General features: G+C 37.0%; 1 protein-coding gene across 2 annotated transcripts in view; it reads right to left on the reverse strand.

Moving 5' to 3' along the window:
* Positions 1 to 336: 336 nt before the first annotated feature.
* PI4KA (phosphatidylinositol 4-kinase alpha) overlaps positions 337 to 12,380 on the reverse strand; it is a 54,594-nt gene continuing 42,550 nt past the window's right edge. For both annotated transcript variants that reach the window (XM_065739335.1, XM_065739333.1), the window contains exons 41-55: positions 11,652 to 11,819; positions 11,146 to 11,199; positions 10,334 to 10,454; positions 9,935 to 10,064; positions 7,843 to 7,913; positions 6,896 to 6,968; positions 6,713 to 6,783; positions 5,994 to 6,103; positions 5,345 to 5,449; positions 4,758 to 4,883; positions 4,369 to 4,489; positions 3,571 to 3,730; positions 2,175 to 2,264; positions 1,267 to 1,350; positions 337 to 1,061 (exon numbers count right to left, since the gene is read on the reverse strand). In XM_065739335.1, the coding sequence (XP_065595407.1) occupies positions 1,010 to 1,061; positions 1,267 to 1,350; positions 2,175 to 2,264; positions 3,571 to 3,730; positions 4,369 to 4,489; positions 4,758 to 4,883; positions 5,345 to 5,449; positions 5,994 to 6,103; positions 6,713 to 6,783; positions 6,896 to 6,968; positions 7,843 to 7,913; positions 9,935 to 10,064; positions 10,334 to 10,454; positions 11,146 to 11,199; positions 11,652 to 11,819 (1,536 nt within the window). In that variant the 3' untranslated portion in view covers positions 337 to 1,009. The remainder of the gene's footprint in view (positions 1,062 to 1,266; positions 1,351 to 2,174; positions 2,265 to 3,570; positions 3,731 to 4,368; positions 4,490 to 4,757; positions 4,884 to 5,344; positions 5,450 to 5,993; positions 6,104 to 6,712; positions 6,784 to 6,895; positions 6,969 to 7,842; positions 7,914 to 9,934; positions 10,065 to 10,333; positions 10,455 to 11,145; positions 11,200 to 11,651; positions 11,820 to 12,380) is intronic.

Consider the following 12,380-nt stretch of genomic DNA (forward strand, 5'->3'; position numbering starts at 1 on the left):
TTGCCCTGCCTGCCAGGTTGGACCGTCCTCGAATAAAAAGCCACACCTATCACCACGACTGGAAAAAAAAAAAGAACACAGGGCTAAAGGACAATGAACAGTGCCCTACAATGTCCTACAGCCTTAGCAGTGGGACAGTATTTGCTCCTAACTTTCAAACCCTCCACAGTGAAGCTTGAACAAACCACTTTTTCCACGAGTAAAAGATGACTGTGGCGACAGATGAGAACATGAAGACTCCAGTAAAAATGAAAGCCATGTTATCATGAACAGGGTCCAGTAAACAAATTGGCAAAATGATAGCATATGAAATAAAACTCAGTACGTATCAAAAAATTTGCAACAAAGTATAAGGGCTTTTATTACCTTTTCTAGATTAAATATACCTCCAGAAGAGTCTCTTTTTTAAAACACAAAAGGAAAAAATACATTTTTCATGTACACATGAAATACTGACCACAACACAGGGACCATGTACAGTGCAAAGTATGAACATAGCTACACAATGCATCACCACTGTGGACAACTGTCAGGTTTTTTTTCCTGCAGTAAAATTTGAGTAATTCAACACTACTTCCAAAGAGAAATGCAAACCCTTCACTCCTACGTTATTCTGTGGAATCATGCAGGGAAGGCTTTTCCTTTTTTTTTTTTTTTTTGAACTTTTTAAGGGTATTATAAAAATTCTTGCGTCACATGAAAAATTATCCAACTCCACAGGCTTTACCTCTTCCTCATATTCATGAATGGACTAAAATTTTTGTTATCATAATTACAGCCCAAAAATCCAAGGAAAAAAATAAATACACAGAACTTAGTAAAGAGAAATATATGAATCAGACTGATTGTTGGCAGTGTCCAGGAAACAGGTACCCACATGCACACAAACATACACAAAAGGTGGAAAATAGCAAGGTGTGATTCAACATCTCTTTCTTATTTATTACAATTCTGCAGCAAGGGCATTGTGTTGCTTGAGTCACTTCAATAGAGAACCTTTAGGAGTCACTCAGTATGGGATGTCATTCTGGTAGTACTGAATCATATCATAGGTCCTACTCCTAGAGAAGAAAAGCACAGCCAGAGGTTAATGACAGTTAAAAGAAAACAACACCGAATCCACTGTCACAAAAACAACCATCAAGATCCCACAGAAATAAAATACAGGTGAAGGGCAGAAACTGCATTTTTGCTGCACTCAGTTTTGCCAGCTGAATGGTCACCTTTCCTTTAACTGTAGAGAGAAGAGATGCATAAATGCCAAACCTGTTGCTGAGGAAACAATTCTGGATGATCTTGATGATGAAAGTTGCAGCCTCCCGTTCAGTCATGTTGGGGCTGAATCTGTGTCTATATGGGGAAAAAAACAACAACAATAAGAAAACAATGGAAAAGACAGGAGTGCAAATTAGTGAGGTTTCTTTTGAGAATGACACAAACACGTTTCTGCAAAAGCTCGGTCCAATGTTGATTTCACTGGCTGCAAGTATGTAGCTCTTTCAAGACAACCTTGTATACTATAGTAATATCTTAAAAGCACTTGTCTTTATTCTTACAGTGGAGACTGAGGCTGTGAACTTTTGACCAGTTGAGTGGTAACAGATCTCTCTTTGTCTACAGCTGCTGCTTTTGAGATATCTTAGTACCTGCAAGTTCCAGCCCATTATACTTTATGAATTTGTGTTTATTTTTAGGAAAATGTAGGAATTTATATGCAGGAAAAACTGATTACAGAGCTATTCTGGAGGCATTAGCCTGAAGGGCTGTTCAAAAATATACGCTTACACAAACTTAATGTCACAGCACAGTCCCTGTTCAGTACTGCATTATCTGTCAAAGAGTTAATGCTCTTCAGATTCCAACACCACTTCAGATAGAACACATTACCTCTTGTTAAAGCATATCTTTCCTTTACAGTCTTGCTTTGTCAGTACTAAGATCTTTAAGATAAACCACATACTCACACAGCCACTGAACAGCTTCAGCTTAATTGTATGAAAAGGCCTCTCAAAATCCTGCTGAGATATTCTCTAAAACACTTAACATTTTTATCACTAAGAAATTTAAAATATTTGAGTAGTATAACAACACTCACTATAGAAGCTGTGACTGTATACATGCTATGAAAAGCAAGCATTATGAACATTTACCAGTTCATATGCACAGTGACTCACTTTAACAGCTTGATTGTCTGCCCTCGGAAACATGGCAGCCCTGTATCCAGCATTAACGTAACCAGTGAGACTACAGCATCCATGTAAGGCCTAGGAAAAAAAAACCAAAAAAGGACAAAGGTTACAGCACCTGAACTTCCACAGCTTAAGTAGGTAATGCGGGCAGGCTGAGAAGGCTGAAGCTGGACCATACTTTTTTTCTGTAATTAAAACAACACATGTAATCCTCTCACATGTGTTGTCAGAGCTACGCCATTGCTTGCAATCTCTTACTCTAAGAGTCATTCCTTTCTGTAGGACTATAAGAGATCTAGAATGCTGCAAGATGAGGAGCCCTCAAGGAAGATTAAAGATTGTATACAACAATACCTTGTGGAATTACACTTCAGCAACAGTCGACTGGTGTATGAAAACAGTACAGAGAGCTGAAACCAGCAGTACTACAGTAACAGATTATCTTCTAATTCCTAATTACACTACATAATTCTCTGCTGCATCAGCCCAGCTTCCCTTCTTCCTCCTCTCCTCCCACTAATCTATTAGTGCTCTGCTACTTCGGTAACATTTCTGGCTCAAAACAAAACTTTCTCCAGATTGCTGTACTTCAAGGAAGCAACTTGTGCTCAACTCCAAGACAGCCCCTTCTGGGGCTACTAGCAGAGGAAACTAATTCTGTAATATAACAAATAATATTTCACACTCATGATGATTGAACAATCCCTAATCCAGGCTCTGTCATTCTGTTCTCCTAACCACATGCAACAACCACTTCATATCCATTTAGTACACATTCTCCATGCTAAAGCAAAATTTGTGATGCCAAGTGGGAGCCTACACCAGAGCAGCCACAGGAACTTGTTGTGGCCTATAAGCTTTCACGCTGGATCCTCAGCTCCTCATCATCTTCCTCCTACAATTCTTGTTTGCTTGGTGTACAGCATAGCCAAGTTGCAGATCTCCACTATTGCTGGTTGGCAATCATAGCTGAAAGGCACAGCTACAAAACCTCTTTAATATTCTACAAGGGAAATTGTAGCACTTCCCACATAATAAACTCTACCTGAAATGGTAATTAGTATGATTGACCTATTTGGGAAAACAAGATTATGATTATCCTGTTGCTTCTCATTGCAATGTTTTAATTAACAGCATGCTTAATTGAAGTAAGCAAATGATCATATTTATAAATTGAACATAGTATATTAACTTCTCATATAGCATAAGATCGGGAAAAAAACAGAAAGATAGGCAGTGAAAGCATTAAGTGTTATGTTGTTTCATGCACCAGTTCCCACAGACTCAAGACCCTCTTATAGACCTATGTTCATTATTTACATCCCAATCTGGTTTTAGGTGTGCAAGAACTTCCACTTTTGAGCAGTTAAGAATGCTTTACCTGACTGCCAGATAGCCTCTGACACACATCTCCATAAACCATTTGAATGGAGTTGCTTCCATTTTTCCTCCCATTATCATCACCATCTCATCAGTCAGCTTAATGTCAGGTTCCCAGCCCAGATTACCACCAGGTGAGCTCTCAAACATGAATCCAAAATCTGCACACAGAAGATAAGCTGCATCAGAAACTCTGGTGGTTAGTTGTGAGCTGTCAGAGCTGACAGAAGGAAAGAGAGGCACGTTTCACATCGTGAAATCTATTTTCCTACTACCATTTCAATTCCAAATGGAAGAAAACTTTGATAGTGTTGAAACACCAACAAAAGAATTGTCAATCCATAATGTTAAACAATATTCAAGGATGATGAAAACATCAGATAAATTTATGCTAAAACATCTGTGCGGTTACAGAAAAGCAAAGCTAAAGCAGAGGTTACAGACTCATGCAATCATATACATTTATTCATCAAGTTTAGTTCACACCTATACAGCAATGAAAGGAACCTGAGTATGTATTTATACATCTGCATATATTTATATACACTTGTACATATATGAATACACGTGTATAAATACTCATGCTTAATCCACATGTGTATATTCCTTCCTGAAGCTGGTAAAACCTTGTAAAGCTAAAATTATGCAGTAGCAGCAGCTAACACAAATATACATACAATACTAAACTGGCAGGAAAAACATTCTAGGTATATTTACAAATTGAAATCTGATTAATCTCAAATGAAAATTTTATAATTCTAATGTTCTACAACAGAAGGAAAAGAAGACGATGACTGACCAATGTGAATGATATGTCCCTTTTTGTCCAGCATGATGTTGCCATTATGCCTGTCTTTAATTTGGAGCAGAAAAAGGAGAAGACTATATGCAGCCATACTGCGGATGAAATTATAGCGAGCCTGTACAAACAAGAAGTCAAAGCAAATAAGAACACAGTTTAACTCACTCATCCCAGAAGCAGATAGTTGAACATTTCTTTTCCCCCTTCATTCATGATTAGTTTGAATCTATGTTCAATAATATTCTCCACACATCTACAGCTGCAGTAATTTCTTTAGCTAGTACAAGCATTATAGCAGTAATTAAATCTAATTATCTGTCATTATTTCTTATGGCTAGAACATTACTCAGTTGAAATTGTACTATGTCTGCCAAGTGCTATTTTACCTTCTGGAATGCAAGAGTAGACTCATCTCCGTACTGCCTGGTAAAGTAATCATACATCCCAAAGTCTGTCTGCCTACCCAGCTGGTCACGGGACGTACAGTCAGGAATGCATTCAATAACACCACACTGAAGGGGAAGAAGAGAAGCAGGTCTGTAAAGCATAGTCCCAACATATATTTTGTTCATGGCTCTTGGCAGTCATAGAGGTCTCCTGGGAAATGTGGGAAAGCCTGCAGATTACCAGATACAGAACTTCCAGTACGCTCATCAAAAAAAAACAACCCAAAAATGATACCCAAAGTTTGAGAATTTCTATGCAACATAAGACACAATTGATCCCTGACTTTCCACAATGTTGTCCCCCAAATCAAACAACAAACATGAATAACAAGCAGCAAAACTTTAGAGCAAAAAGCTTTAGAAAAGAAGGAAACAGAAGAAAGACTGTGTCAGTGGTACTCCAAATATTCAGCAAGAGTGGTGTGTGCAGTATTTCTTTGCAGAAGCATAAACTTGTGTGCAGGAAAGATTTTTCTTTTTTAATTAGGAACTACTTTCTACAGTGTTAGAGTTAACTGCTCACTTACCCCAGGAGCTGTGGCCACCACTCTATATGGAAACACAAAAAGGTCCAAGCCTACCAGCTGAAATATGTTCTTGAAGAGATCAATGATTTGTAAAGCTAACATGTCCTGTCACACAAGAAAAAAATTGCACAAGCATTACAGGGGTTATGGATCACAAGTCAGATGACAAAAATGCTCTGAAGAACTCTGAAGTGAATGTAAGTTTCCTCAGAATGTTGTGCATACACTGTGGCTTTGGAGAAAAATCAAAAAAGGAAAAGATAAACAATGCTTAAGTGGGTAGCAAACAAAACCAAAGATTTAACTGCTGACAATCTTTCTATCGTTCTTTGATATGAGGGATACTAATAACTCTAGAGATAATAGTTGGCATTCTCTTTTAATCAAAAACAACCAAGCTACAAGATAGTACAATGTACCACCTTGGAAATTACTCTGATGTTACTAACTATTCAGTTGAAAAATAAATTATAAAAAAAGATTTTTGTGTCATGGCATTAGATGAACTGTCTTTTAAGAACTATGTTTATTTCCAAGACAAATCGTCCAGATTCTCAAAGTTCCAAAGAAAAAAAAAAGATTCCCATGCCGAAATTTTTTCCCTCTTTTATGTTGTCTTACATAACTGCAAAGCCTAATAGCTTTGTACCTGTCTGCAGTCATCCCCCACTTTAAAGATAGCTGCTTGCCAACAGATTTTCTTACTGTCCACTCCTTCTTCTGCACTTTCATCTATGGAATCAGAACGACATCGCAGACCTACACAAACAGTAAAAATCAAAACCCAGATGCACACTTCAATTAATATCTTCGTACCACGACAAGCCCCCTGCACTCAAAACCAGGTTTCATGCTGAAGGGCCACTACAAAAGTTTCTGCTATGCCAGATGAACTCTGTAAGGCAGTTACTTTTCTCTATTAGGGAACATACCCATAAAAAAAAATATCACCTTCATAGTTTACTTAGTACACGTCTGAATTACATTACGCTAGTCACTTAAAGTATCCTGAACAATTTATTATGAGAAAAAGCTGCCAAAACCTGGAGCTTGCCACACTTTAAGACCACAGAAAGGCAATTAATGTATACGTTAGTCTAAAGTAACTCCTCACATTTCTTCAGAATACTTTCGTGGCATGCTTCCAGGGAATTAAAAGAAGATGAAAAACAATAAAAAAAACAGAACTTAAGTTTTCAAAATTTTTCTTCTTTCCACTTCATGCATTTTCATTTCTGAACTGAGGCACTGCAGATTAAAGTTCAACATGGAAGTACTTACTGCAGCAAAATAGATCACTAAAAACAAACAATTTTAAAGGAAGTACTGACTCTTAATAGTATCAATGATTAAAACTCATTTACTAACCTTCTTTTTCAAGCTCACTAACTCCACAACGTTTCACTTTAAATTTGGCCAGGTAGGGTGCTTTTGCTGCACTACATTGTAATAAATAAAAAAGATGATGAGTGCAAGTTAGCCAAATGAGGATTTATATAAAAACTAAATATCATGAATTTAACTTAATGGAAGAATACAAGAGAAAACTACCTCTGCATAGGGGTCCCTGATTTGTAATCAATGTCCAGAACAATAGCTTCAGGATTGCTAGGCAAGTAGCAGCCTGCAAATTGTAGCAAAGAACAAATTTATTGGCTAACATGACAGTGATACTTGGAGAACAATTTTTCTTAGTGTCTACAACTTCAGTACATACTTTTGAGTTAAATGAATGCTAGAGATAAACTGGAGGATATTGTCTGTATATCACAAAGAACGCAGGACCCTCCCATTGGTCAGTGTTTGCCAGGAATTAACAGAATACAGTTTTGAACAAACTCTCTGCAGAATCTTTACCACAGAAATGTACAGATAGGACTTCTCTTACAGTAGTTTCTAGTAAGATGTGACAACATATCCCAGTACACTAAAGAGCACCTTTAGCAATCCAAATGTGGTAGGAGAACAGAAATCTATCAGAGGTTGAAGTCCATTTTAAAAGGAAGATTCAGATGGGGAAAATATATAGACAAATATATATTAGATATGTGTATATGTATATATAAATAAAAGGACTCTGAGATAGCCATGCTTCAAGGGCATGTCTGAAGCGAGAAAAGGGCGAATGAAGGCTACTGGACATGTTTTACTTTTGAGATAAATTCTTTAACATGTTTAATCTCTTAATAAAAGGTAGCCCAAAAGGAAACAGTTTGTTTACTTTCCCTCTTAAGGCACACTTTTCTGTTTTTACCCATGTTATCTGACTGCAAGCACTTCCGGAAAGCTTTTACGCACCATACAGTAATTTAACGGCTGGTAAAAATACTTGAATTGCTTCAAGAGAAACCAGCTGTAAGAGGAACAGCCACACTGTCACCAGCACCAGAACTGTGAGCAGCCAATTGCCAGACATTTCAGCATTTGCTTACAGAAAATTTTGCACTCACACTGAATGCAAGAAGACCACTACATTATATGATGACATCACTTCTTACCAGGCTGCACTTTCACCTCAGACAGAGCACTTAAACAAGCTTTCTTTCTTTCATCTCCTTTAGGAAACGGCCTAGAAAAAAATAATAGTATGTAGAATATAGTTTTATAAAATATTACTATGTGCACTACCCGGGAGTTTTATTTCAAATTTATTCAATGACAAAGATGTCTTACTGCACCACTGTCTCAATAAGTCCTTGTTTTGTAGATAAAGCATCGATTTGACATATAAGCTGACAACCCCAAACAGCATAAGAGCAGTGAATTAAATATGAAGTCATTTCCTTGGTGAGAAATTTGCACATTAAGTATGCTTTGGTCAACAGTGCTATAGTTACGTAAATATAATTCTCCTTTGTGGAACTTACTCCAGAATAAGAACAATGCTTTGGAAGCAGTATAAACTAACTGAAAAAGGACAAGCCAGCAAAATACCTATGCAATTACATGCCTAATTTGTTAACATACTTAGCATGACTGCAGGTGTCAGCTGGGTAATTGGTAACATGGTTAGCGATTAGTACATGCAATTACCCAATTTACACAGGCACCTGTGTTAACCACCTACTGAAATCAGTCATGCAATTGCATACATTTGGTGTAGCAGTGTGTAACTGAAAATTACTACTTATGCTCTAATTTTAATCAGTACAGTAGATTACTGAAGCAGCAACATAACGCTTATGGTAACAGTCATCACAGATGATACATTTACTCATTTACACCATCTACAAAGCAAATGGTATCTCCTCTGTGTACTCATTACATGGGAAATGCGTTAAAAGAAAGTATGTTTTAAGTATCTGAGGTGCAAAATGCAATGTTTGCAAATACACAGTTATTAACAGTTGCTTAATTATGATTTCATGCTAACAAAAAGTAATTTTATCCTAAATATCAAGATACTGAGGCCCTAAAACCCTCTTTAACTGATCCTACTGAGTGAAAACATTTTGACCTGAACATAGAAGACGCATAGAATTTGATAGTTTTTGTGAAGTAAGTGTCCTTTAACCTGATGCCTTTACACAGCTGGTTTGCAAAGCTTCATTTTAAAGGGGGTTAAGAAATATTTTATATGATTTTCAAGTATTGTAACACATCTGAGAATGTTTTGAAAATACACAATAAAACCACTGGCAAGACTTAGAAGTTAAATTGACTAAAAGACTTAGAAATTAAATTGAGTAACTTGCAGTCAACAGCGACGGCCTCCGTAAGCTAAGCTTTCACGTTTAAGATCAACAATCTGCTTACTCTGACAGTGCATCTTTCTCTGTAACCACAGTTTAAGTACAAAGGGGAAAGCATTTACGTATGAGAAAACACTTATTTGTGTTTCACCACATAATCAGATCTCGTGAAGAGGAAGAGTTTCACAAAGTCTTAGCATAAGGTAGACTACTTACCTGTATTTGAGGTGTTTTTCTTGACTGTTTTATTTTTCATGTCTTATTTTTATTTGTTTTGAAGTCCACATAAAATGTGGGTAACGTTACAATATGCAAAAAAAACCCAAAAACAAAGACAGCCAACCTGCCACAATTAAATGCAGTACTCCCTTTTTCTGAACCAAACTTGGGCTAAGAACCAAACCAAGAAGCCCAATTAACAAAATAGGTGACAACTAAATTGACAGAATTTCAACCTATACAGGTGCATGGGCTGTTTTTCCAATTCCAATCACATCTTGGAGCTCTATTCTATGGAGCTTCAGTCCACTATTACTCACCATGATGTACTTAAAAATTAGATTAAAACTGAGATTTACAGTAATCTGCTTCCAGAATAAGTAGTAATAGCTGGTTAAGACAGAAGAACTGCTAATTTCAAGCACAAAGACCAGGCCAAATATAAATGATCTCTGAGAGAAAGTAAAATGAGCCCTTTCATATCATAAAAAGGCTGTTAAGTTACACTTAAAGGAAAATCCGTTTCTGTAGGTTTTTTAAAATTTTCTATGAGTAATTCTTTTTTCCTAAAGTCACTATTTCAATACCACTAAAAGGAACTTAGCCAGTAAACTACGACACTAGTAATTTCCAGAACTATACCTCCTAAAAAGCACAATTTCTATAGCTTAACACTTACTTGATAATGGCTGAAACATTAGTGATTTTATTAAAGAAATCAAATTCCCGCTGGTAGAACTCCTTGGCTGGGCCAGATAACGAGCCAGTAATCTCCTCTACTAGCTGCTCCAGGAGCTCCCCAATGTCAGCTGCACATGAAAAAGAACACATCTGTGTTAGAAGCTTATTTCAAAAAGCTAAATGATACATGTGATGAGGACAAAAAAAAGTAGCGATGCAAACATCGCTGCATATCTTTTGTCAGTTTGAGCACTTCTACAGAATGTGCCCTCTCTCTACAAATGAAAGAAGTTCCCAGCTAAAAGGATTCCCACATGCCAGGAGAAAGCAAGAACAAGATTTCTTCTGAACTGAGGCAAGAAAGAAACTAAACTGTATTATACTTCAAAGAACTCACGATCTTTTTGGTGTCCTTCTTCATCCAGGTAGATATTAGTTTTCATGTTCCAGATGAATTGGTGAGCCAAGAGCTGGGATTTGGCAGCTGCCCACAAGATGTATTCTCTAACATAACCCATCTGCAATCATAGCCAGCCCAATAAGAAAAGATCATTACAGCTCAAGCAGACTCAACATTACTGCTACTAACAGTGATTCTTAAAAGCCAGAAATATTTAACAGACGGAAAGAAGACCACAGCAATCTCATTCATGCTGCTAAAAGGCCTCTGAAAAATGACAGTGTATTCTAACATGTATGGAATTGACCTACCCTGTTTTTAACTTTATTAAAGATGTATTCCATCACTAACTTTGCACATTTGTGCCATTTTCTCTGTATTCTACAGGGTTTTCAAATCTCCTTAAAAGTTGAGCAGCTCAAACTATGCATACAAGCCAGAGGAAATGCAGTGGAGACACTGGTATTGATCTTATCACTAAATGCTCCAGTAATAACAAATGCATATAGTGCCTTAGAGACTGCAAATCTGGGTGTAAAGAACCACGCGCTTGTACAGTTCCACAGACATTCTAGGGAATCAGAACAAATTTACAAAAGAATTTGAAATGTATCCTACTCAGGGAAATCATTAAAGAGGTTCATCCAAAGCAAGCCAGCCTCTAGAGGCATTTGTCTTTAATATATTAGTTGTAACATAACACTAAGCAGCACTATTTTAAGCTTTAATTTTGTCTGTTTGGCAGTTTTATGTCTGAAAACTGTTTTTAAAGTTTGCTCAGTCGATGTGCAGCTGTTTCATATCCTCACCTTATCATACCGTAGTGCCTGCACAATCTGTGGAATGTAGAATAAAATGGCATCCTGAAAAAGATGTAGAGTTTTTATTGCTATTTTTATTGTTACTTAAGTAGTCAAGAGAAGATAGGTTATGTGCACAATAAAAAGTTTCCTTCAGTTGTATGACAAGAAAATTGCAAATACCACCTCCTCTTTATTTTAAATTGTACTTACACCTTAAATACTTAATGTACTTAATCCTTAAACACAAGGATTTTTTTTGCTCTGTCCAACTTCAAAAATATTAACAATCATGTATTTTATAGTCCTCATAGAAGTTCCCGACTGAAACAAGAATTTGGAACTATTTGAGAGGAGCACTGAAGAATTCAAGGTGGTGCAATTCATGACCAAACAGTTGCTATGTTTTCATCCCAATCTATTCACGTCTCTACTGAGATGTGCCATTTTGCACACATCTTTCCACGCTACTAAATTGAAGCCTGTGGTAACAATTATACCAAAACTCATCTTACCGGAGGAAAAGACCGCAGGACTTTAACTCCATACTGTGCTGTTAGAGGATGAGGTGGATACATGCTTGAAAAGTAGGAAAGTCCAGTTGGTGGATCCGTTGGTGCCCAGCACAGAACATGACTGAGCTCAGGTGCATCAGCATCAATTGTATGCCAGGTAACCAGGTACTGAAAAAACAGGTCAGACCACTTTAGGTGTATACAGCACCCAGTACTATCTAGGAAATGCACATCAGATGGCAATGCTATAAATCCAGCTTATTCATAGCAGGGTAAGTAAAAAATGCTGTATTTTATTTTACAAAACCACAGCTATTTTGTCTTCAGAAATCTAACTATTGGAATCACTCCACCTCCTCAATCACTATATGAAGTTAATGAGGTCAAATTACTAGAAGCACAGAGGAATTCTAATATGGGGAAAAATACGAACAGATGAGTAAAAGAAAGTATAGTTTTCCAGTTTTAGAGGAGACATACAGAATGCTTTACTGCAGATCAGCATAATAAGCCTCTTCGATTTTAAGAGGCTTGGCAGCTCAAAGAAAACAGGTTAAGCTTAAAATAACTTCAACAACAGTGCTCACATGACATGGACCAGTGGTCTATGTACTATGCAAAAGGAACAGAAATAGCAGGTATACTGCAAGTTATGAGTTCTGAGATATTTCTGTGTATAGTAAGAATATATCTGTGAGCGATGCAGCTGTTTTGTCATTCCCTCCTACA

Source organism: Cyrtonyx montezumae, unplaced genomic scaffold (assembly GCF_038088225.1).
Source record: "Cyrtonyx montezumae isolate F1298 unplaced genomic scaffold, pur_monq_1.0 scaffold_23, whole genome shotgun sequence".
Taxonomy (NCBI): domain Eukaryota; kingdom Metazoa; phylum Chordata; class Aves; order Galliformes; family Odontophoridae; genus Cyrtonyx; species Cyrtonyx montezumae.